The 26,677-nt window shown below is 34.3% G+C and overlaps 1 protein-coding gene across 1 annotated transcript in view; it reads right to left on the minus strand.

Moving 5' to 3' along the window:
- The window catches only part of LOC112453288 (protein sickie-like), a 96,204-nt gene that overhangs the window by 39,044 nt on the left and 30,483 nt on the right, over positions 1-26,677 (minus strand). Inside the window, exons 5-6 of the mRNA XM_025013932.1 lie at positions 21,393-21,562; positions 5,111-5,274 (exon numbers count right to left, since the gene is read on the minus strand). Coding sequence (XP_024869700.1) covers positions 5,111-5,274; positions 21,393-21,562 — 334 coding nt within the window. The remainder of the gene's footprint in view (positions 1-5,110; positions 5,275-21,392; positions 21,563-26,677) is intronic.

Below are 26,677 nucleotides of genomic sequence, written 5' to 3' on the forward strand. Positions count from 1 at the left end.
AATTTTATTTATTTCAATATTTCCTCGATCAATCCTGTCAAAATATTAGAACATTTAAAATTATTTAACTTGATAATTATATTGTCAAACGGTTAAAATCTAGGGGAGGTTTCTTCTCTTTTGAAACCGACTTCAAGTTAAGAATGTTAAACAAAAGAGAAGAAGGAGGAAGAAGGGACAAGAGATCGAAGACCTTGCAAAGAAGAAGAGCCGCTTGTGCTAATAATAGCTTCGAGTTATTTATAATTTCAGATTATCCCATCAATTATACACATAATTCCCGGTAAAATGCTGCCAATCGCGTCACATTTTTACTATGTATAATTTTTTTTTGCGTCATCGCCGTCTTTTCTTCCCATCTCCTTCGCAAACCTATGTTTCAAATGAGTGTAGCGGGTTTATCGAGAGAGGCTAATTCTCGAAACCTGTACCGAACCGGTATCCGAATGTATAAGATAGTATTTTTAACTCGTGCGAGACCGAAAAAAGGCGAGAGGAAAAGAAAGATTTAAGAGTCCCTGAATGTCCATGTTCAGTGATGCTCAAAAGATATATAGATATACTTCAAATAGATTTCAAATCCTAAACTAATAAAAACATAGATATTAAATGTAAAAAGAAATGACAGGAAAAATACAGATAATTTCGAAGATATGCATGTGCATGATCATCAGTGTTAAAAATTTCTAATCTTTAAAAGTAATAATAAATATTTATAATGACTAATGTGAATTATTATACATTTTGAATTTGTGTGAGAGATATTTATATGTATAGCAGTAATAATTACATGTAGTAATAGTTGTTATTTATAAATAAATTATAATAAAATAAAATGTTAAATATTTTTTTTAAATAATAAAAGCAAAAAAAGATTAAATCATGCATGTCTGCGACATTTGAGCAGATGAACTATAAACGTGGTTTCTTAATATTCCACTTTTAAAAGTGCTTTCACAACGTTAGGTTAATTTGTAAATTTGAACATTTACACGTCTTAAAAATTTCATTTTTTTGCACTAATTTGAAATGACCTGTACTCAAAATAGAAACAAGAATTTTTTTTCTATAGAGTTGAGAATCTCTGTAGCGCTCTGATGTTTCGGGGTTAAAGACCGGGTGCAGCAAGTCTTACGTGTGCTCTGAGAGACTTCAATTTTCTCTCGTTGTTCTCCCCCTTTGCCACTCTCTTTCAACCTCTTCTCTTCAACGCCGATCTTTTCGCGTTTTCTCTTTCTCTCGGAAGCATCTCCTTCTTTTTCTTGTACACGCGCGTATCCGTGGAACGAAAGACAGTTTATAACGGAGCTGACGAATGGTCGAAAGAGTCTCTCAGTTCTTTTTTTCCTTCCTCCTTTCTTCCTCCCTTTTTTATTTATCTCCGTTTGTCTCTTTGGGAGATTCCCGTGGGATTACTGGATTTAAGGTGATCTCACAATGCGCACGTGCACTTGGAATTAAATCTCGTTTACAAGTAAAGTTCAACAAACCATGAATTCATATTAATGTTAATATATAAAAAAATAAACAATAATAAATATTTATATTTATTAGATAGATTACTATAAATTCATTCATAAATTCATAAAATGTCTAATCCTATACTTATAAAATTTTAAATAATACTTAAAATAATTTTTTACTTCTTTTTGATACAGAAATTAATATGCGGAATTTTAATCATGATGCATCCAGCAGTTAGTATCCTTTAAACGCGTTTTAATTCGCTCGAGACTCTTTCCATGCACCATTCCGGAAATCTCTTTGGGAAGGTCCACAGTGGATTATGGGGATTGAGTTGAGTTCGGAGCAGAGAGAAGCAGAAAAAAGCGAAGCAGAGAGAAATTGATATGTGCGTAGGCGAGTAATGCGTAATCCTATCTAATTGAAACAAACGTTGCTTTATTAGCTATCTAATGGTTATGATATAAGGAATGCACACTAACGAACAATTAGCTTCCGTGGAACTTTCACAAGTAATCTGAAACTAATTGTAAGTAAAATATTGTAGATATAAATATGTTCAAAAATAAATTTTTAAAAAACAATGTACTATGTGTACTTGTTAAAATAAAATTGTATAAATTATAGTAACGATATTATGTACATGTATAAAATAAGAATTACCTATAATAAAGCGAACATTTTGGAAAATACATCATAGAAAATTTACAGATTTTTAAGGAAAATTCCAAAGATGTTCTAATCCAAAAATATACGTATGTTATCGAAAGGGAGATAGCGATACAAATCAAGACCCTGACCTAGACGCCTAGACAAAGTTGTCGTCTAGGCTGTTAACTATGGCGACATGATGAGCGGTAGATAGCCGAGTGGAAAAAAAGAGCCTAAAATAATATCGTAAACCACGACGAGAGAAGGGCACCCCGTTTCGCTTATGTGCGCGTGCACGTGTATATTATGGCCAGTCGGCTAGTTTGTGTACGATGTGGAAGTCTATTTCGAACATAGAAAAACGTATTCTGTATCCAGACACATGGACACGCGGGCTTTGATATCACACGATATATGGAGAATAGCAAGAGAAACGAAGAGAGAGAGAGAAAGAGAAAGAGAGATGAAGAGAGAGTACAGCATCCCCTCATAAAGCTACGCGCCAGAGGTGCCCAACCATGTAAGTGATAAGAGCATGAGATTCTTCTCATCGTTCAGTGGACTTGTATTATAAAAAAAAAAAATACAATGTAGAAAATTGAAAAAGCAATATTAAAATCTATATGAAAAAATAAATTAAAATACATTTTCAAAAATATTTAATTATTATTATTACTATTATCATAAATTTAAAAAAAGACGATATCTTGTATATTCAATAAATCCAATATATTTTTACAAAATTTAATAACAAATAAGTAAAAATATTATGTATTATTTAATACCTATATATCATATATAAATTAATTTGCCTTATTTTCACTTTCAAATCCTCAAACAAAAGTCTTATGACGATGCGTTGTATAAATATATGAATGAGACAACATGGAATGAACGACTTATCTCGTTCTCATTGATCGCTGTAATGGCGGGCACCAGGTTCCCCGTTAGCAGAAAAAAGGGAAATCTCCTCGTCAGACGACAAGGACCGGTTAGCATTCGCATTTTTCGCAACGGCACGCTAAGCAATTGAACCAGAGAGCGAACCCGACGACTGTTAAGAACGCAGAGAAAGACTCGTGCGTGCATTTTATCGCCCTCTCTCGAAGAGAGACCGGTCTTCTCCTTCACTTTCTTTTCCTTCGCCTCCATTGTCCCGAGAAAAGGCTCGAAGTTGAGCGTCCCTGTAAATCGGATGCCCGAGCACATCTGGCCCGTGGAAACGCGGGAGTTGAGAGTAAAGTATAAACTATGGGGTGCCACCCCATCTCGCAGGGACGGGGAATACCCCCAGGTTTCCCCCGCTTTCACCTCACCCCCTTTGTAGGTAATACCGCTGTACGTATGCGCAGCGCGCACGCAATAGAGAGGATAGACGATCGTACGCATTCGTGAGAGAGAAAAGGGAGGGTAGACAAAGAAGATTATTCATCATTTTGGAAGAGACTAAGTGCAGTTAAATAAGATAGACATGGAAGAATTATGATAACAGCAAATACGAATATCTGTGTGGAAAAAGCGCTAAAAATAAAAGTCGATATCTATGTCAAATTTCATTTGTCTTTTAGACAAGTCACTTGGATTATAGAATATATTTGCAATTAATTCTTTACAATTATTTCTCTCTCTTTACTATAAATCGATAGTTGTTCATATATACGATACGGAAAGAAAAAAAGAGAATGAAAGGAAAATAAAAATTATATATTTGCATATATCAGCAGAGGAAAGTTTGTATAGCGTTTGTATATAAACACTTATACATATGAAAGAGATAAATGAGAGACGAAAGCGTACGTGAGAACGCACATGAAGAAGATACTATCGTACAAGCCACCATATATATTCGCAATAACGGGGGAGCATGGAGACGAGTTTTCATGGTGGTCCAGGATCTCTTGCGACAGCCAGAAATGCGCAAAGGGTTGCTAAAAGCTATTCACGGGGCTAATGGCTAATGGGGTGTTCTTAACACGGGTGCACATCGCTCCCTTTTGTCGTTCTTTACGTCTCGAGAGAAATGCGACTTCAAAGAAAGAATAGCCTAATTGTTTAAAGTGAGGAAAGTTATAATTCTGCGTATTTTCATAATCATCGGTCCAATTTCATAATATTTTAAATTAGCAGTCGCAGTAATAATTTACAAACTTTTTTGATTTAAATTGTAGACGATTTTTAATTACAGACGTATTTCTCACTTTAAAAACTATAAAAACAGAAAGTTTAAACGCCTAGATCCAGAAGGAATCCAGAAATAATTAAAACGATTAATGCAATAAAATACCGATAATATTACAGACGATCTGGGAAAAAAAATAGACAGGTTGGGGATGAAGCCATTTGACCATTGAAAGATCAATGTGGTGGACGATATTCGCTTGCTAATGAATTTTTGTTCGCAAAAATGTGGCGAATGCTGTCACGATCGCACCGCAAAATAAATAATAAATTTTGTATTGCCGCAAATTGTTGATCATTGTTAAAAATTGTAACGTTTAGTTTTTTAATTCTGTCTACCATGTTCATTTTCCACTTTTATTCATAGCAATTTTCGTTATTTATTGGCTTTTTCTCTAATTGATTTATTTATCGTGCAAAAACAAATTTTAGATAAATAACGCGGGATGTCAGACCAATTAGACATTTTTCTGGCAGTTCCCCAGTGCATTGCAATTTAAATGTGTAAATAAAATGTAACAAATTATTTTAGAAAATAGGTATAATTGGTTTTTAAACAAAGCAATTTTTTACAAATGATTAATATAAATTAATATTTTAAATATATGTGTGTTAGAATATACGTATATATTAAACGAAATGATAACCAATTTATTAATAATTGTGATAATGTAATATTATTACATTATGCAATATATTGAATACATTTTCTGCCCTTCTGTGATGAGAGTAAAGCTTTTATGTTTTTCTATAAAACACGGCAATGTTCGAAAAGTTTGCGGCAAGAGGGTGAGGAAGATGGGTTGATGGAACTTACCGAGTTGTGATTGATGCGTCGGTGCCGGAGCCGGTCTGACTTTGTCCGGAGGGCATCTCCTGGTGGCGGCGACGGTCGCGGGCAGGGGTATACTTGTACCACCCCCAGGGCCACCCCCTGCGACGCCAACTCCTGACGACTGCTTGTTATAGGGCGACGGCAGCCTGAAATGAAAAGGGATTCTGTTGTCAGCTCTTGTTTCATATATTTTTGATTTACAAAATACATTTTCGGAGAATACATATAAAAAATGTAAATTTATTAAGACATTTTTCTGTAAAAAAAAAACAATTATAAGAAAAAATTATTTTATAAAAATAAATTTATTATATATACAAACATAAGAAAAAAATATTATTAAGTATAAACTGACAAAAATTTAAATAAAATATGGTATAAAGCAAGTTTATCGCTAATAACATAAATTATCTTTCTTAAATCATTAATTAATTAACAATCCTGTCAGCCAATTCGGTCAGCTAATCCGGTAAATGCATAAATCAACAATTAAATACGTAGTTAAATTCCTTTCAACTAGTAGCTTTTTGACATATGTATATAAATGCGTAAGAACCATACATAAGGTCCATTATAACGTCATGTACACACTCTTGTGCTCGAATTACCAAGTACCGTCCATAAACCTTGCGAATATAACCGGCTTGGCAGAGAAACGGCCTTTGACTCGTATTCGCGCCACACGTTTAACACTAAACCCGGCTATCCGATATCCACATCCCGCATAAATCATCGCTTTGTCCTAAATATATCATCTATTTTGCCGCAATTAAAATAATTGCAGCTGCCAATTGACTCAAGTGCCCACGAAGTGGAGAACGTAGCTGCAGGTTACTATAAGATTCAAGGCTGCGAAAAGAATAAGGAAAAGGATAACGAACTGGTTTTACCTCTCACTCGCAGATCGCAACTTCTCAATGTGTCTTTTAATTTACTTATTATATCCGATGGAAGAAGAAGAAAAGTAAAAAAATTAAACGGATTAGATGGATAAGCGAAAGGGCCTATATACATGCAGTGTTAGTTACAAAAAAATAGATATAAATAAATAATTATTTGGTATAAATATTTTTCAACCTATATTCAAGAACTATTTTGTCATCAAAAGTAAATTGAATTGCAATAGCCTAATTAATTAGTATCAAAGTACATTATCAAATAACGTTAAATATACCAACATTTAACTAAACTACATGGTATTGTTACTTGCTAATTCTTAAAAATTTTTAACATTTTAACAAGGCAAGATTTATTATATACGATAAAAGTTACGTTAATAATACGATCTTTTAGAATATCTCTACTATCTAATACTAGAATTTAGTATAGTCAGTTCATGAGTTCAATACAGTATAGTTCATGAGTCAGGTTCGTTTCCCGATTTATATACATATAATATAGTAACGGTGGGTCTCGCACATCCATTTGCATCGCACGCACAGCTGGTGCAACGCGACTCGCGGGACACACCTTTCTCGTTGCATTCTTTCTCTCGAACTGCGAAAGATCCAATCTTGTGCCTGCTGTGCAGGGACACGATACAATAATACCCGAGGAAGGCACAATGCGAGCGAGATATGTAACAGATTAAATTATGCGATACACACACAAAGCATTTTATAAATTTCTATTTTGTTTGTGTGCGCGTGATGAGTACATGACGAATCGCAAAATTTGCGTCGAATCCTGACGTGTAGAAAATAATGATTGAGTGATTTTTTAGTTAAAAAGTTCCTTCTTCGCTTTTGTGATAGCAAATAAACGACTGATTTAATTAATAAATTTTGAAAAGATTTGTTTTAGTAAATGTACAGAAAATGGATTCAATAAATCATATAACTTATCGATAAAAGATTCTATATTGTTAATTTAATAATTAATGTATTAACTTGATATATTATCTATATATTATAATTTAATATGTTTTTTATAATGCCGAATGTTTCCCAATACATAAATATCCTTTATTAAAAAAGAAATTTTATTTTTTACGTGACAAAATGCAGGCCTGCCGCAGATGCATTTTAGGATATCCTTCCTGTCCCGAATCTTCCCCTAATATATTGAAACCGAATTTGTAGGACCGTATATATAGGGGAAGACCCTAGAACTCTATTGCTAATAGAAAAATGAAATAAAGTATAACAAAATTTTTAAGACAAAAACGAGAGAAGAAGGTAAGAATAAATAATCTGCGATTATAATAATAAAATTGACTCAACGTTTTCATGAAATATAAAATTAAGGAATTTTTCAATTTCTTGAAGAATGCGGTATGCAAACCTTCAACAAATAATAATTTTCTTTTCCTCTATCTGTTACCACTTTCATAAAACTAATTTATCAAGCTATATATAATTAAAAATAAAAATATACCGTAAAGCGAATGCTTCTTTTTATTCTTATTGTTAGAACCATTTTGAATCTTGTCTCGTGGGTATATCTACGATCCTGAGAACCGATATATAAAAAATGATCCTCCAACAGGGACGCGCGCTGGCAATGTCGAATCCAGAAAAAGAGAGATATTTCAATCCGACGAGGATGGTCGGCGGCGAGTCGCGAATATTTACGAGAGCAATATCGGAAATTAATGCCACGGTCGACGCGTACCGACGCGACGTCGGGCGCCCGCGCTGTGGCGCGTGTTGCAACTGCCACCACCGCCGCGACGTCTTACCCCCAGCGATATATTAATATCGGCGCGAAATGGGCGTTTCGCAGCCGTAAACGGCGCCTTTACACAGTCTTTGTCTCTTGTCTGTTTCGATTCAATCTGCGTCGACACCTATTATTAAAATCTTTAGTTAGTTACATGATATGCGTCCCGATTTTCAGAGGTCTTCAAATGACGAAATTAATTTTTGATTCTAATCATGTTAATATACCTATTGTGTTACACATATAGATACATCATATGTGTATTATTTTCTTAAATAACAATTAATATCTTATACAGTAAAATAATATCTTCTAAACATATTGTTTTAATTTTTTTTTTAAATTCATTTTTACCTGCTTTCTATTAATATCTTAAATCACAATTTATACTTTCTTTAGTTATATAATCGTCTCGCTGCAAGTATACTCTACTTCGTAATCGTGTTACGTTATTTATGACGGTATCTCATTGTCAGATTAAATAATTTCTGCCGTGCAGCCACATGTTTCGCAAGGGCCATTATTATCGCGTTTGATTAATCGCGTTCGATGATCGCTCGATAAAAGCCTTTATTCAAACAAATCACACGCAATCAAACTTTTCGGTTACACACACCAATGCAATAACAATGCAATTTGTTCGGCGTTACGTGTTTCATTAGGCATTAGCGTAATTAACAATACAATTTTTCCGCAACTTTAACTCGGTTTCTAATTACCTAACCATGTTTCATTAGCGTCCATCAATGACGACTGATGCGCGTTTGCATCGTTCTCGATGTAATCCAATGATGGGATTACAAGTATATAACAAGCTGACGGAAGCCCTTGTCACTTTTCGTTTATCATCTTGACGGCGTCACTCGGCTAATTAACCCTATTTCTATAAATAACGAATCAATAATGTTTGCAAAAATTAATAAAACCTATTACATAAAAGTTCTACCTTTCATTTGCTGTTGTTCGCGAGTCTTTCTTCCAAATAATAAATTAACATTCCTAAAAATCTTAACACTACTTTCTTTTTGTTTTAATTAAGTTAATATTAAATTGATAATATATTACAAATATATGGAATAAATCGTTTTGTTTACGTTTGTTATTTTGCGCGGCTGATAAATATACGTATATTCACAAAAGTTTTATGCAAACAGCTAAAATAATTGAATAATCGCGCTTAAACGAACAACGTAAACGCGCCATATGCGCAATTCAATTGCAAAACGTACAAGGAAGGGAGTCGCTGGCTCTCCCTTTGACGCTCGCGGGCAACAAGAGCGCGTGATTAGGCTGGTCGACCAGCAACGACAAGATGCATATCGGCGGGGACGACATTCCTTTTAATTGCTGACTGCCGGGATCGAACCGACCGGTACGATTTTTCGAACGGCCGCCAATTAGAGATCCTGTCGCTGCGATATATAGAGAGAACGTTCTTTCTCTCATTCGCCAAAGCGAGATCTCGAAATCTCGCGAAAGCTAGAGCCAGTTCTCGCTGGAAAACGAAGTGTCGTAATATTAAGTACACGTCACTTTCTTTGAGTTTAATATTACCTAATGATATTGTAAATTTCATTGTCTTGTCTGCAAAAGTAGAAGACATAATAATTAATAAAATAGAAATATAATTTGTACAAAGTTGCATAACTTTTTCAAAGCAATTTATATTATAAATTTATTTTATAATATATACTACTTATCTCATTTTTAAATATTATTATTTCTTTTCACTATAAATACACTATTGTCTAGAATTAAGTATATTTAATTTTGTTTTAAAATTTTTCTAAGCTAACTTATAGTAAAATGCATACCTATAGGTTGACTGAATTGTTGACTAAAAAATATTTCCGCGTTGTCGCTATATAGATTTAAAAATAGAAACATATCACTTCAAATTAAAACGCGATTCAGGTGAAACCGTGAGTAAAACCACAATTAATGGAACCTGTATTTTCATATATTTCAAGTATCGAGGTGTGTGAGCGTAAAATTGAGTGGAAATTTTGTTGATCAGACACTTTTGCGAGAAAATGAATTTTTCGATATCCAAAAAAGATCACACATTTGAAATACTCATTGAAGACTTAGAGATTTCAATCCAAAATAGTAAAAACTTTTATTTTAAAGTAGATAATAATTATTTATTGTATTTTGGTATACAGTACATATTATTTTACCGACTTTGTCTTTGAAATTTTCTCGTGTCATGAGTCGTATCTCGTTGCCTCCGCTTTTTGGCGAATTATTCGTACAGGAACAGGAGTATAAATCGCTGCAAATTGACTGCGGCGCGCGGCGTCGCGCGCGAGTAGTCGCGTTAACAAAGACCAAAGAAGAGCGGAGGCGAGAGCTAGACGCGGATAGCGCCGGAACGAATCGAATAATTCATTCTGGGTATTAGAAGTAATTGCCGAGTCTTATTCGAGGAGAAAGAGAGTCAAGAGAGAGGATTTCATATAGTGTGGCGCGAAGCGGAGTGGAGCCTCGTTGTTTTAGCGGAACACGGGATAAATTTAGAGGATCTCGAGAGAAGAAGGACTTAACTGCCGCTTCCAGGAAGAAGCACGATGACGAGCAGAACCGTTCTTCCCCGCGAGGCGATATTATTACGCGGTTCTTTCACGACCACCGTTTATCGCCGATACGCAGGCAAGGACGCTGATGCATATCGTTACTCTTTAAAAGATAGCTCTCCTAAAGTTTGCAGGAAATTTTGGAAACTATTTTGTATACTAAAGACGTAAAAGGTGCATAATATAATATGAAATAATAAGAAGAATAAAAGTTTACTCTCTTATTGTTATAGAAAAAAAGAGTGTATCCACTACAAAGCAGCGAATCATTAGTCGAAATGTTAGTCAAAATTTGTATTAAAAATGATTGAAGATGAGAGATATACCCGAGTAAAATTCTGTGTTATTCTGTTTCTCACTCGGTAAAATTTTTAATGATTCAGTTTAAGAAAATGAAGAATACAGATTTTTACAAAAGTACAGAAGGATTCCTAAAAAGTACCCGCAATATTATTTATTAAATAATAAAGAAAATAATTATATATCAATATTAATTATTATGAGCAATAATTTTAGAGTTAACGATGTAATATAATCGGTAATTTTTCATTATCTTACGTATTTTACGTACTTTACGTATTTCTTTTTTTTGGTCAGAATTTTAAATATATTTTTGGGTTGTATTCTAATACACTCCAAAGGCAAAGTTTGATCTTCTTGCATCCAAAACAATCGCGATGCATAACGGTTCCGCCGACCTCCGCCCTCTTTGCCGCGATGCATCATCGCTGATGCATCGCGAACAATGCACCATTCTAATTAATCAAAGCGAACTTGGCGAGAGCATCTCCTGGGGAACGCGAGCAAAATATGGTTGTTTATTTGCTGATTCTCATCAGGGCACGGCCGGATCTTCGCTTCAAAACCAATCGAACGTTGCTCTTTGTTTGCCGCGGATGTAAAGATTACATATTTAATTATTAAATTTTATATTTTACACATAATAAGAACAATAATAACATACAATAATAAATGACAATGTTAACTATTATTGCAAAAATTATAATAAAAAATACAGAATAAAAGGTGTTTAGTTTTAAAAATAATAATAGTTAAAGAAAAATTTTTAACCTAACATATCGATAATGCAAAAATTGTTTAAAAAATATTTTAATATTTTATTTGGATTTTCAAAATTTAATTATTTGAATTATTTAGATTATTTTTTTTTCTTAGAATTAATTTTCTTAGCTTTTTTCTAATATTTCAGATATCTTTAAAAGAATAGATATTTTTCAGATATTTTTAATACAGTGTTATTATCTCATTTTTTATTAAAAAAATAATTTCAAAGTGGCTTAAGTCGGTTTGTCTGAAACGATCGAGCTGTCAAAAATGATTCAATCATTACGCACGAGCGCAACATTGTCAGCTCGGATTATTCCTGTTTACGCACCGCGTCGAATCGTCGTTTTTCCTTTTGATGCGCACGATCGGTGGAATCACACGAGACGACACACAAGCTCGCTCTCGTTTCACTAACATCAGTCGCGCAGAATTTAGCCCGCGAATCGCGCGATCGCGAAACGTGCTTGCCCAAGGATCTATTTCTGCGGCCATTCACATCGAAAACATTGACTCACTCTCGTCGACCCGCGGATGTCTTTGAACTCGTTCGCTAAATAAAGAAAGGAACAAGTCGAAGAGAAAGTAAAAGGAAAAAATACGTTTGGAAAATTGTTTGCTCAGAAACCGTTTTGTCAAAACAAAATAAAATAGTAAAAATAAAAAATAAGCTATATTCGCATAAACTAAATTCTGATTTCTACGTACCTATACATACAAAGTAAAATGGATAAATTATATTTATATACAGATTTTGATGCAAATTAAAACCATTTTGTGTACAATTATGTTTAAATTTTATGCAAACGATATTCTGGTGATATATTAATTCATTCATTCATGGGAATTATCGTCGACGATTTTTTTTAACAATAAAAACGATCTCGGCAACTTTAATTGTTAGTTATCGAGCATAAAGAAAGACTTGCATCTTCACGAATATTTTGCGAATTGAGAGCGTTCGAGATCGAGTATGCTTGAAAAAATATTCGAAGGGTCCACTTTCCTCCCTTTGCATGCTGCTAACGGGAAATGAATTTTTTAAGCCGATTTAATTAAAGGATCCTATTACCCTTCGCGTTTCATCGCTGTTAAAATTTCACTCGAAATGTCGTATTTTTCCCAGTGTTCCCTCGCGAGCAATTATGCCATAAGAAAGATCGCACTTGCAAGAACAATGTTGATAATAAACAATATCTATTTTTTTATATTAAAAGTTATTACACACAAATATATATAGTTATATATGTTAATTATGTATTTTTATAATTAGAAAATGTATTATTCATTTTCTTTTCTTTCTTATTTTATTTCTCTTTTCCCATTTTACATTTCTGAACTTTATACACATATTTTTATCGTATATGCGCAATTTATCTTAAATATGTATTTTTGAAGAGAAAATAATGAAACAATTCTCTTTTATCTTCCTTATATATTTTTTATAATACATACTTAAAAATATATATATTAGATTTTTATATACGAGGATGTAAGACTTTATTGTTTATTTTCTACCCCTGTTAGAAGTGCGTAAGGGTGTTACAAAGACATTGTTCTTACTTTCTGCAATCCTCATTATTCGTGACGGTTGGTTGCGGTATATGCGGGAAAGCATAATTACATGATAATTGGAAAGAAAGAGAAGAACGCCGTGAATCGGCCAGTCGCCGCCGATCTATATCGAGAACGGAAAAATGCAAAACCAGATCCGCCTGGTCGCGGCCGATCACCACGGGAACTCGAAGAGACCGGTTAGGACCTCGCGTCGCAGCCCGCAGGCCGCGACTGTCGCGAGCCTCCTCGATACCTCCAACCTACGACACGCGACTCGAATTAGTGGTTGTTGTCACTTTCGCAATTTGCAATTTTACGAAAAAGAAAAAAAATGAGGAAATAGAATTCGACCGCTATAAAAATATTAAAATATTATATATGTATAATTTATTTCAATTTTTGTATCAATAAATAAAAAATGTCACAAACTTAATTATAATTTCTAATTAATTGAATTACCTGTTCAATCAATTTTATATTTTTTTTATTTAAATAAGATATAAAAATTGTAGATATTTGAGCATTTATGGTATATACATACAATATATTATACCAAGTTTACCATTTGATTCTTGCTCTTTCCCTTTTTATTAAATAGTTCAGAAATATTCACTTCAGTAAGAAATACAATTTTCTTAACTACGTTTAATTTCATGCAATCAAGGTAACAATATATGAAAAATAGATGAAAAAATTTCAACGTCTACTTTTCCTCGAAGGACTTACATTACACATAGCGGTAATGTGTACGTAGCCCGCGCGATTCAAGAAATCCTAAATATACCGAATAACCGGTTTCGTCGTCGCTTGCTCAAGCGAACGAAAGAATAAGGATCAAAATACAATGAGATATAAGAATAAGAATATGTCGGAAGTAGCGAATAAATATATATGAGTATTCCACCCACGACAAACGATATATCGATTCACAATGTCGACATTAGAAACAGAGAGATTCATGAGATACATTTTATTTTTAATTATTTCTGATCGTATTTTTATTTTACGGTCCTGTTTTTCATTTACAAATTAAGTCGGTGGAAAGAATGCTGGGATACCTGTGCGCTTCCGGCGAATTTGGCAAGCTCCGTGCCTTCCTGCTGCTGCTACCCCCGCTGCTTCCGCTATTTCCCATGATGCCTTGCGGTTATCCCTCTTTTTTTCCTTCGAATATTTTACTGATGATTCCTTTTAAACTAGCGAAAGTAATCGCCTTAAGTTGCACTTCATGTTATATCAATATTAATCCATTTGTTTTTTTTTAAATTAAAATAACTAATTGTAAGTACTGTTTTATTGTGTTAAAAATAAAATCGTTTATTAATTATTGTTCATTCTCTTATGAATGTATTATATCAAAGTATTTTAAATAATATATCAAACTTCACACTCTTTGCATTTATTTCATTTCACAGCTTTATTTGCTTGATTTTACAAGTTTCTTTGTTGTTTTATTAAGTAGTGGTTTTACTTAAAGTAACTCAAAAAAGTATGTAATAACAATAATTTATCAGTTTATCCTTTTATTGTATCCTCGAGGTTGCGACTTAACGATCGAGTAGTATCGATGGACCCGATGGTCCCTTCCTCTCGAGATTGTTATTATCCTCGCTATAATAAGGGCTCGTAAAACGTGGGAACGAGACACCGGTGATAAAAGAGATCTACTTCGTGCTGAGCTTCTCGATATCGTTTCGCCGATTCTCGTCGTCGATCGAATGGCGAAATTTATTGTTTAAACCGAGCGTCATTTTCTATTCGTCAGATTCCAGATCCTATTTTATCTTGCACTTTATTCGCCTTGTTTACTGTACGGATGTTATTTACGCTCCGAGATGAAATCGTTTCCTTCGGTCTCTTGAACGAAAGCGAGATTTAAATTGAATGAAAAGAATTTGCGTAGGAGGGAGATCCAATACTGAATGCTTACATAAAGAAATTCTTGATCTCACTCGATATGTTTGATAATTTCAAATATCTCAATTTTAGGATTTGTTAAATTCTAATCTTGAAATAAACATGTGTTTAGTCTTCTTATCTTCTGTTGTCGACATTACTTTTTATACATTATGATTTAAAAATAGTGGCATATATAAATATATATTTAAGCGATAACTTAGCATTCTTTTGTTACATTAATCCTATTAATATGATATCACTTTTATTTTCTTTTACATATTATTCGCCTGTAATAATACTTGTACTTCTTTTCATAATTTTCACATTATTTTTTACACTTTTGTTTCCTTCAACTCGCATAAAAACTTGTCTGTTAATTGAAAGACAAGAGTTTCGTTGGAAGCTTCAAATTCAACACGTCGGTTTCCGAACGGAAATTGTGCTGAGAAATCGAAAGCATCGACCTCGAAGTGCTTCCTTCTTTACGAAACGCTGAATAATTCACCCTCAAAATTCATGCATATTTCATCGATTCTACTTCATCCTCGATTCTTTGAATTCTCGCTATTGTCACGTTATCTCTTCAGCGAATGGTCCACATTGTCCACAAGATTCGTATCTTCAAGATTAACTTTAAAACCTTACAGAAAAATATCCTCAGATTTCAATCTTCTCTAATATAGTGACGCACAGTTGCAACAAGTTGCATTCTGCGGATTGTAACTGCGAAAAATAATGAGGATCTCTTCGAGTACTCTGCAATTCGATGTTAGCGTGCCAACGGACACTTTCGTCGTAAATTGATCCGACTTGCTGCTCGATCGACCGACTTATCGTCGATCGTGAGATGGGATCAGGTTAGATCTACATCCTTACGGGATCGATGCAAAAAGATGAAAACACATGGAGAAGCTCGTAACGTTCTGATCGCAATAGAACAAAAGTTACGTAACAGATTTTTATCGTGGAATTAAATCTGCGTTAATTAGTTTTCTATTAATATTTACTTTAATTCGTCATTATCACATTACATATATATGTTTCACATTCTTTATTTTATAATATAATTAAATTAAGTTTTAATTTTAATTATATTTCAATTCATTACAGTCAGTTTATTTATGTCATATGTTCAATGTAATTATAAAAATTTCATTTATCTTATATTAGTTATTCACTTTTTTAAATCATTGTCAAAGCAATACGTTATAATATATTAGTTCCAGATTAATCTTTTTTTTTTATTAACTCTTGATTACGTAGAAACGATTAAGTTGAAATCGAGACTTTTTTGCTGATCAATCTTCCCGCGTTAAATAGATAGTCCAAATAGATCGTATCACGAGAGAGCGTTTTCCTCTCACGTTCAAACAAAATCCATAAACGAATCGTCAACTTCCATCCTGTTCTCTTTCAGCATGCAATACCACTTCCACGAGCGCGATCTGCGCGATCGTTATCGATTCTTCGCGGGATTCGAAGACCGACACTTCACCGCGCTCCGCGCATAATCGAACGGATCCATCGATCTTGCTGCACTCGAAAAATTCGCGAAACAAAACGACAAGACGACGAGGGAAAAGAGACGAGAGCAAGTTTGAGAAACCGTTCGGTTCTTGAGAGCGTCATCGACTTGAACGACGACGCCTCATGGCGACCACGGGCGACCACCACACTCCGTCGCGATGGTCATGGTGGTGTGGCCATGGTGTGTAGGCATCGTTGATGGCCCGTTTCGAACTGAACCGCCGCGAAAGGCCCGGCAAGAGAAGAGAGAGCCATTCCCGTTCCCATAGCACGTGGTGCTTTCTCTCTCTTTCTCTCTTCCCTCGCCGTTTCCCCCCTTCGCTTTGGTATCTCGCGACCCCTGGTCCCCCTCTTCCACCATCGGCATCCCTCTCGCTCTCCCGTTCACCTTCCAGCCCCCTTCGGGTCACACCAGCTTCCCCATGCAGATGCACTCTCCTCGTCACTCTTTCTCTCTCATCGTTCTGTCACGCTTTATCTTGTTGTCTACTGTCTCCCTTGAACCTTTCTGACGTCTAGCTGGACTCTAGGTCCTCTCTCTCTCTCTCTCTCTCTCTCTCTCTCTCTCTCTTTCTCTCTCTCGTTCGCTCGCTCTCGCTCTCTCATTCTCGTTCTCGCTCTGCCTACGGTACTCCGACGCTGCTACGCTTCTTTGTCTGAGTACTGCCTGGTACTGCCTTCTCGCACCCTCCTATATCCCTTCTTCTCTTCCTGTCTCTCTTTACCTTATTTTATCTCTTTCTCTTTTCTTCGGGTACACCCTCGCAGGATCGGTCTTTGTCCTTCTTAGCCTCTCTCTCTTTTTCTCTCATGATCTCATTCCATCTCCGTTTCTCTCAGTCTCTCCCTCACTCGTTTTAGCTCTCACAGCCTCTCTGAAGCCCGTTCTCTTCGACCCTCCTCTCTCGCGATACGCAGTCAGCCAATGGCGGATTCAGTCTTCCCTGGGAGCCAGCCAATGCCAGTGGCACGCTCGACGAATTTTTAAACCATTTTTATGCTAATGCCCCGCGCCCAATGTGCACGTGCACGCATGAGCGTGTGCTATAGATGTATTGTGCATACAGTCTAACGAGATGTGCGTACACGTGTGCTAGAATTTTTTTGTCAACCTTGACCCTTGCTTAGTCTTTACCTTTGCTCGTTCTCATACATTTTTACCTTGAATTTTTTTGTTAGATTTAAAAATTGAATTTTGGCTAAGATTTTTTAAAAATTTTTCAAATATTGTATAAAAAAATCTTTTTCAAGAAAGAGAAAAGTTAAATTATTAGTTTTGATTTCATAAAAAGCTATTCATAATCTTATAATAATAAATAATTGCGAATTAGAGGAGAAAATCTTTCAATGCGCGAATGAAGCATCAGGATTGTAAACTGACAAAGAGGCTTTGTCCATTCAATTTCGAGAAAACACTCTTCACTCTAATAGATTATAATAAATTTCCTACAGACATATGACTGAATATTTAACATAAACTGGACATTGAATTTAATAAACCAAGTTATTATTGCAATTGATGTATCGAAAAAATTTTAAACATTTAACGAAAAATTGCTATTAAATTTTCTTTTAATAAAAAAAATCACACTAAATTCGTTAAAATGTTTTCGTAGAGCGAGTTTAGGATACATGTTTTGAGGCTTCGAATATATGTTCCGCGGTCTTGAGTGGTCCATAACGCGCCCACGCATGGGACTAGGTATACACTCCGGGGCATAATGGAGCATTGTTAATATGTTAATGCACACGCGGCCTGCCCGAGGGCCCCGGCTTCGCGTTTCTCCCACCCGAAGAATTGTTACGCGCTCCATTAGATCCAGGCTCGAATGCCCCTTTTGCCCGAGAGAGATTTCTCTCAGCGTTTCCGTTATCTCGACTCTCGCAGGCCAAGACTTTTCTAGTTCGCACGCAAACATCCCCTAATTTCATCTTTACGATCAAAAAAGATCGGTCTAGGGCCAATTTGAATATTGTTATTTTATATATTACATGTAACTTTTCTGAAATATGAAACACAAGTTAGACATCTAATCGTATGAAAAATTTACAATAATTCTATTGGAGTAAAAAGATTTTCTTCAAGCTGATTAAAGAAAGCTGAAGAATAAATTATTAATTCATAACTTTAATTAATTGATTAGTTATTCCTTAAGACATTAATTGTTATATTGATTAGAAGAATTTCTTTTTCTAATTTGCAATCGTATATTGCGTTGAAAGACTATGAATACTTCTTTATTAAAATTAGGACTAATTATTTGAGTTTCTCTACTCATTCTAAAAAAGCTAAAAGGAAAAGTTATAAATAAAAATATCTAAACTCGTCTAAAAAAAACTTATCTCCGATTCAGGTTTGTTATTAATTTTCCAATAATAATATAATTAAAAAATAATTTTATAAGCAAGTGTTAAACAGATTATCAACCATGAGGCAATCATAAATTAAAAATAGTAAAAATCTCAGAAATAATACCCAATCCTAAAAATTCGGACAGATTTTAGATGCGGTGCGAAGTGTTATTCGAATTATTCAAGTTACAATTTCGGGACGTTACTCATCTAAGCAATTCGTCGTCCAGTCCAAGAAGGTACCACGATTTAAAAATATCGACCTTGACAGTTGGGGCGCTTGCCACGTGCGGCATCCCCGCGCGTGCAGTCGCGTGCACGCGCGATTAATAAGAACGCAGAGTCAGTCACCCCTATAGAATAGCTTTTAAGAGATATGCCCTCTTTTTCATCGTACTTATCTCCGTATATCTTTTCTTTATCTTATTACTGCGAGGAAATAATATTTAATTTCTTACTACATTTTATGATTTGATATCGACTTTATGCAGCTTCTTATTTCGATTCTGACACGGATTTAATTAAGTATATTCTATTGGAAATTGTTTTATCATGTTTTAAAGAATTTTTAAGCGACATAACAAATATCGTTCCTTTTGCTCTTTATCATTCTCTCTGTCTCTCTGTCTCTCTGTCTCTCTGTCTCTCTCTCTCTCTCTCTCTCTCTCTCTCTCTCTCTCTCGCGCGCGCGCGCGCGCACACACACACGTTTCCATCTTTCACTCTTCTCGGTTGCTGCAATTAACTGCGGAGTAATTAAAATATTTGAAGTTGCCTCGCTCTCGGCCGTGAAACGCGTTTTCTGCGTGCCGAAACATTGGTATAACTGTATGCACTTTACTCAACGTCGATAACGCGAGGAAGCAGACGAGAAAGAGACAAAGAGTGAGAAAGAGGGAGGTATACCGGTTGATTAACGCAGACGTTAATGAACGCCGCTACCCGGCCGCTGTTCCACAGGACGTCGGTATCGATTCGACTGCGCGGCAGGAAATAAAGCTCTCGACATAGATCTCAGGTCGCTGCAAAATACAAATGCCACGCCAAACAAAGTCCGTATCAAAATCATGTAAAAAAAAAAAGAAAAAAATGACCAAATTTTTTTTATAAGTCAATTTTTGGTAGAAATAAATCTAAAGAACTTGATTAGAAAAAAGAGATTATCAAAATAAAAAGATACGCAACAAATAATTAAGCAATTCATAAGATACGCAAGCAAGCTTTAATATTAATTATAACAATATTATATAATTATTAAAATTAAAAAACATTTTTTTTTAGAATATAAATATATTTTCCGAAATGTGTATTAAATTAATTTTTTATAGTTTTAATCATGTGGCTTGTCGAAATATTTATTAATCCTTATGGGAATACAAGGACTTTCTGTATGAGTTAGTAAAGTTTCTTTTAGATTTTCATTAATTTTTAATACATATCTTTTTAGGTATCATTTAATGGCGTATCGTAATCTGATTTCAACGTAATTCGATTTGATCGAGCTATAATAATTCGTTCACGACCGAAAACCCCCAAACAACGACAAGTTTCGGGTCCGTAAGTTAAATTTAAGTCAAATCGCACTTAAAAACTTTCTTCTGACATTCTGTGTCATTAAAATATCACCGTAATGTAATCCTTTTTGGCTCATAAAAGTTGATCGACTATATAAAGGATTTATCGACGTTTTAATTAATTCAACGAATTTTCATCTTTATGGACCACCAATCATTAATAAATATGCTGCATAAATGATGTTTAACTAACAAATGATGAAGTTGATTATTGCTTTAAATATTAATAATATCTTGATTATTAATAAAGTTCGATTTTAAGTTATCGAAACATGGTAGATAGATACCATCGACTACTATAGCAGATCATATATAGGTATATCTGCCGAAAGTCTCCATGGATTCGTGCATCGCCATTTTACCGACGTTGGGCTGTACAGCAAACTGATGGTCTGTTTCAGAAGACTGGATTGCGAAGAGTCGGTATGGTCTATGGTTACCCGTTAATGATATGATGAAAAGAATTGAAAATTTTGAAGATGTAAAAAGTGAATACGCGAAACAAAAAACATAAAAAAAATATTCTAGAATATAAAAACAAAGATCTTAAATATGTTAAAAGTTTTAAAAATTTTTTTAAAAATTCTACAATGTAAAAAGAGTTTCATAATCTAAATTGCAAAAACAAAACCAACTCGACAGCTTAAAATATTGAAATAAAGTATTTAGATCTCAAAAGTTTGCTTGTATGTAATATAGATATTTATATAATTCTAAAAAGAAGCCAAATATATATCGGTATTTATGCTCTTTTTCATCAACGTTCTTTAACTTGAATCTTAGTTCAATTTACTCTTTGTCTCTTTCTAACAGTCTCCCTTAGAAACAGACAAAGAATGAATTGAACTAAGGTTCAAGTTAAACGACGTTGGTGAAAACCGGGCATAAAGATTCAAAATTTGTAGAAAATTTCAAGGCTTTGCAAATTTAAGAAATTAAATTCCAATATTTTTATGGCCCTAAAAATCTATACTTATCTTTAAAACTTGTCAAAGTTATACATTTTTCACAATCATGCGATCATCGACTGTCCTGCCGAAAGGAATAACTTACCTGGGCATATCCTGTAGTTGCTTGGCTCGCTGCTTGTAACGTGACAGGGCGAAGAGCAAAGCCAGTACTGGCCACAGGGTTGATCCTGCCGCCAATTCACCCGGGTTCACAGCACCTACATCCGCTCCCAGAGCCCGCAATGCTCCTACGCACAAACTTACGTTTTCGACCTGTGCAACACAAAAGCGAACCTCATTAATCGTTTTTTCGTCGTTTCATAAAACGCGACACCTGCTGCTTTTCGCAAAACTGTGTATATTTCTTATTCTTTATAATTGAATATTTTATTTCTGCAAAATTTCAAATTACTTTCAAAGCTGATTTCCAAATTATTTATCAAGTTAATTTCTAGTGCTATACTTCTAGTGCTATGCTCTTAAAAAATATATAATACGTATTTATTTTTTCATTAAAATTAGTAAGAGCTAGTTCCAATCATTTCTCTATCAATTCATTGAAGTCAATGTAAATATGTAAGTTCTCGATATCTAGCAAGAATCAGTTTTACAATCAGGAATCGAATAGAGGTATAGATAACATCCTCTACCGTGAAGAGGAGCGAGAGGAAGGGAAGGCGGAAGAGTATAGGATGTCCTCGAGAGAGATGCATACAAAAGCCCTTGCTGGCTTTCCACACGGTACACCACACGATACATACAATGCGAGAGTGAAACGTGACCGTCACGATCGTGGCTACCTTGCACACACGTGCCTACCGACCTCTCGTTTCCATTGTTTCTGGTCCCGGCTTTTGCCCAGAAAACGAACCGTGCCGAGGCACTACAGGGTGGCACGAGAGAGAGAGAGAGAGAGAGCCGATGACTCACCTGGCCATGGGAACGTAAGTATCTCTCACCCTATTAATTTAATCGGAAAATCCATTACAAGAGAATAAGAAAGCGTTAACAAGAAGACGAAAGTAGAAGTAAACTTGCTTTAGATGTCAAAAATACGAAATCTCGAAATTCATATCGACATATTCACATTTCATAACATTCATATTGATATGTGATAATATTTCATAACAAATTAAAAAATAATAGGAATAATTTTGCATTTAAAAAGTTAGCTATATAAGTAATATTTTATTATGCATGTTTATTCAGTTATGAAATTTAAATTAGAATCCAGTTTGGTTAAAGAACTTCATCTAAAAGCATGCATTACGTGAAAAATGACTGATATCAAGATTAATTTAAAATTAAATAAAAACAATAAAATTAAAAATGGAGTATGAGGAACATAAAAATATTTTGTGATTTCTTTATAATTGTCGGACTTTTTCTCTTTTTTAATATTGCTTCCTTTGACAACTTAATCGGAATGCGCCACGTCACACCGGAGACTGATACAGGTCTTCGTTTTTTTTTAACGATACAGAGAGAGAGAGAGAGAAAGAGATGAAACGTTGTATCATCGAGACATGAATCCTTATCACGATCCATTAGTCTTGAAAAAGGATATCTCCAGAAAGAGCCGCAGTGTACCGCAAAAGGCGAAGTTCACTGCGAGCAGTTTCGAGTTATCCTGGTGAGATGACAGCCGTAAATGGCGACGACGCTTTTTAATGCATTCCGCTATCTTCTCCTTGCTGGGTCGTCATGAAGAATCGCGTGTATGGCTCATGCTTTACGACGATCCAAAATTACGCATTTCTTCAATCAATTTCAGCAAGTTTTCAATTGTACTATTTTATTCTCCAATTTCTATTTTAATTGAATACTTAACTTTTGACATGTATGCACTACTTTGAATAACACAGTTAAAAATTAAATTAATCTTATCACACATTTGAAAGATTTATTCTTGTAAATTACTTTTATACAGTCAAGTATAATCATTGTTGACAGTAAAACAAATTCCGATTTTTTACTTTAATTATATCAGTTGTACTAAAATGTAAGAATTGTGTATATGAATGTGTAAACTTCTTACACATTCGTAATATTAAAATAATGGATAAAATTTTATCATTGACACTACTATTTACCTGCTAATTTATAAATTAGTTTTTGAATATTGAGAGAGAAAGAGAGAGAGAGAGAGAGAGAGAGAGAGAGGGAGAGAGAGAGAGAGAGATTTCTAATATATATAATTGTTTCTCAATTTAAAAAGTTATAATTTAGGGAAAAAAATGATAATTTCGCTAAATCAGAATTAATTAACTGCTGATGCAAATATACGTCGGTATTCACGAGTTACAAGTATCTGTACAATCCCCTTCGGAATACCCCTGGGGCCCGCAAGTCTGTGGTCCCAGAACAGGAAAAAGGAGAGAAAAAGGAAGAAAGAGAGAGAGAAAGAAAGAGAGGTCGGGGTCCAGATATGGTGGGAGATGTCCTCTTATGGTAACGTCTTCGCTTCTGCGGTTCACGAGGAGGAAAACGAACAAGAGAAAAGGAGTGCCATAGAAGGACTCTCTTTTTCTTTATGCGTCTTCTTTTCTATCCTTTATATCATGAGTGATGAAATAATATAACGCATCATATTTATCGTTTATTCCTGAGAAAACTATTAAATGAAAACATCAAAATAGTTAAAAAATTAATAGCATTTTATAAAATATGTTTAACTAGATGAAGCAGGTTATATACCATAATTTATTATTTAGATTTTGCTTCTCTTATTATTAAAGTTATATAAATAATTCAGTACAAAAAATATGTGTCTAACTTATAAAAAGATACCAGCATTAGAATCTGTGTATTTTGTTCTCTAAATACCCGCAGAATTATATGGTTAATTTAATATGAGCTTTTTCTTAATAACTATTTTATTAATGTTCCTTTATGAAATTTCTTTGCGAAATTAATGAGTCAACTACAAGAAAAATCAACGAGTGTGAGAATTACAATGTTTATAATGGGTTGACAGACGCACACGATATGTGTTATGTGAAAGCAACAAGAAAGCTGCATTACGCGCCTTCTGCTACGATCCCGAAGTAGTAACGGACAACATGGATGGACAGAATATTTTTAGACTCTGCTCGTGTCTTCCGGACTTTTCCTACTTAGTAGCTGGTCATCGCGCTTATCTACCATACATGATCTTTTCTTATCGTAGATTGCATTGCGATTATGTCAAAGAGAGTTCTCAAAAGTAGCACTAACAAAAAAATATAGGAAATCATTTGTCGTGTTTTAAATAAATATTTAACATTATACTGATGAGTGAATAAAAAAGTAAATAGCAATATAAATTTCTTAAATGGCTAGAAGATATAACATTTTTTAGTACATTTCGCCATTAATTGTCAACGTAATAATTATTGGTATAATTGCATGTTATACTTAAAATATTCTGTGACGTAAAATTAATTTAATATAATCAGAATAAATTAAATTCCTGCGTAATAAAATTTACAATTAGAGGTTGTGGTTCGTGGAATTCAAGGTAAATTTCCTCGAAGCTTCTTTGCCAAACGAGCGCGATTTAACGTGGTGAGAAAGAGCGAAAGGAGATTCCTGGCGAGGCTAACCTGATTTTCTAAGACACCTCTGAGAGAGAGAAGACGTGCAATGTCCGTACGACATCCCGGAAATGGAAGCAGCAGCTGGACGAACCGACGCTCGTTAAAACTTGCAATTAGCGCAATGCCTCAGCTTCGAAATAGTAAAACGAATCCAGTCTTCGGTCAGCGGATCTAATTGACTCTACTCGCTAATGGATATACTAATTCCGGAAACGTGTATGTGCGAGCTTGCAAATATATACGAAAATATATATTTTAAATTTATCAAGATATGTATTAGCTATTAAAAAGTATTCAATTATTATAAATAATATAAATTTTAATTAAAGAATTTAATTAATATTATAGCATAGTATTAATATTCAATTAGTAAAATTATTTATTAGTATAAAAAAAAGCTTAAATAAAATTAAAATATATGTATAAATCAATTCACGTGAACTTATGTGTAAATTTATGTTTTAGTTTAGTTAAATAAAGTTATATGAAGTGCAGACTCGACTTCGCGGTCGACTTAATTGTTTGGTTTACAGCGTCACGAAGGAATTTAATTAATGCCGCACTGTCACCTTTTGTGGAATTTTCGGAATTTCCGAAAGCTAGGTCGACGGCCCTTTTATCCGAGGCAAAGAAAGAAAGAGTTTGTGCGGGTTGGAAGCGTGGCGGATCAATTTCGTGATTAGTACAGATTACCGTTTGCCTTGCGGGTTTTAATTAAAACCATTGCTGAGAACGTGCTTCAATTTAACGCGCGTTGTAGTGCGAATTTCTCGCTCAAGAAAATTACTCACGCCCCGTTCAGCACTCGCTCTCACCAAAATTGTTTAAGAACGAATCGCAAAGTAGCAAAATAAGTAACTCTCATTGGATTAAAACAGGGTTAAAATCACCTATAGAGATAAGCACTAAATAGAGATAAGTAATAAAGTAATAATTGAACTAACAATATTATTTATAATTACAGCATTTTTTCATTTATAACTTTTAGGTATATAGAATTGCACTTTTATCACATAAAAAATCTCTATCAAAATTATATAAAAAAGTCTTTAGACATCTGAAAATATAAATTTTTTCTGAGAATCCATATGCTGTTAAAATTAAAGAATCTAAAATTTTAAAGCTAAAATTTTTAAAGCCTTTATGTTATCAAGATTGGAAGATTTGAGATTTTAAAGTTCTAAGACTCTCAGGATCTAATTACAAAATTAAAAGGTAAGTTGCAATCTCATCGAAATTTCGAATCACCCAGTGTATATAATCCAGTAGGTTCCAAACAAGCCGGCTTAATGGTTACAACGACCGACAGAATTCGCGGAATGTATAACGGGAGCATGATAATCTGCGGCGAAAAATGAACGGTTCGCGAACGGCTTCGAAAAGCTGCAGGGTGATCTCATAATAATCGTCCGTGGATCCTTGCAAATCGTGCGCGTTAATTCACGCATAACGATGAAATGCAAGGATTAATTCAGTAAACACAATATTGAAAAATTTTGAGATCTTAAATTTTTCAAGACAAAATTTGAATAATTGATCTTATATCAATCGCGATAAAACAAAATTATATATATTTTTGTTTAATATAGCTTCTTCTCCAGGTATACAGATTATGAGATTCTTGAGCGGTGAGATATCCTCGAAATCTAAGATCTCTCGAGAATTCATGAATTCCGCGAAATTTAGATTATAAAAATTTGTCGCGTTTCTATTCTGCGATCCTTCGATTTCAATTCAGGTATTGGAATTTCAAAACTTCCGAATTCTTAAATCTTTAGTCGGTCACTACCATTTTTGTTGGATCCCTGGA

This window comes from Temnothorax curvispinosus, unplaced genomic scaffold (genome assembly GCF_003070985.1).
Source record: "Temnothorax curvispinosus isolate PA1 unplaced genomic scaffold, ASM307098v1 QBEX01004244.1, whole genome shotgun sequence".
NCBI lineage: Eukaryota > Metazoa > Arthropoda > Insecta > Hymenoptera > Formicidae > Temnothorax > Temnothorax curvispinosus.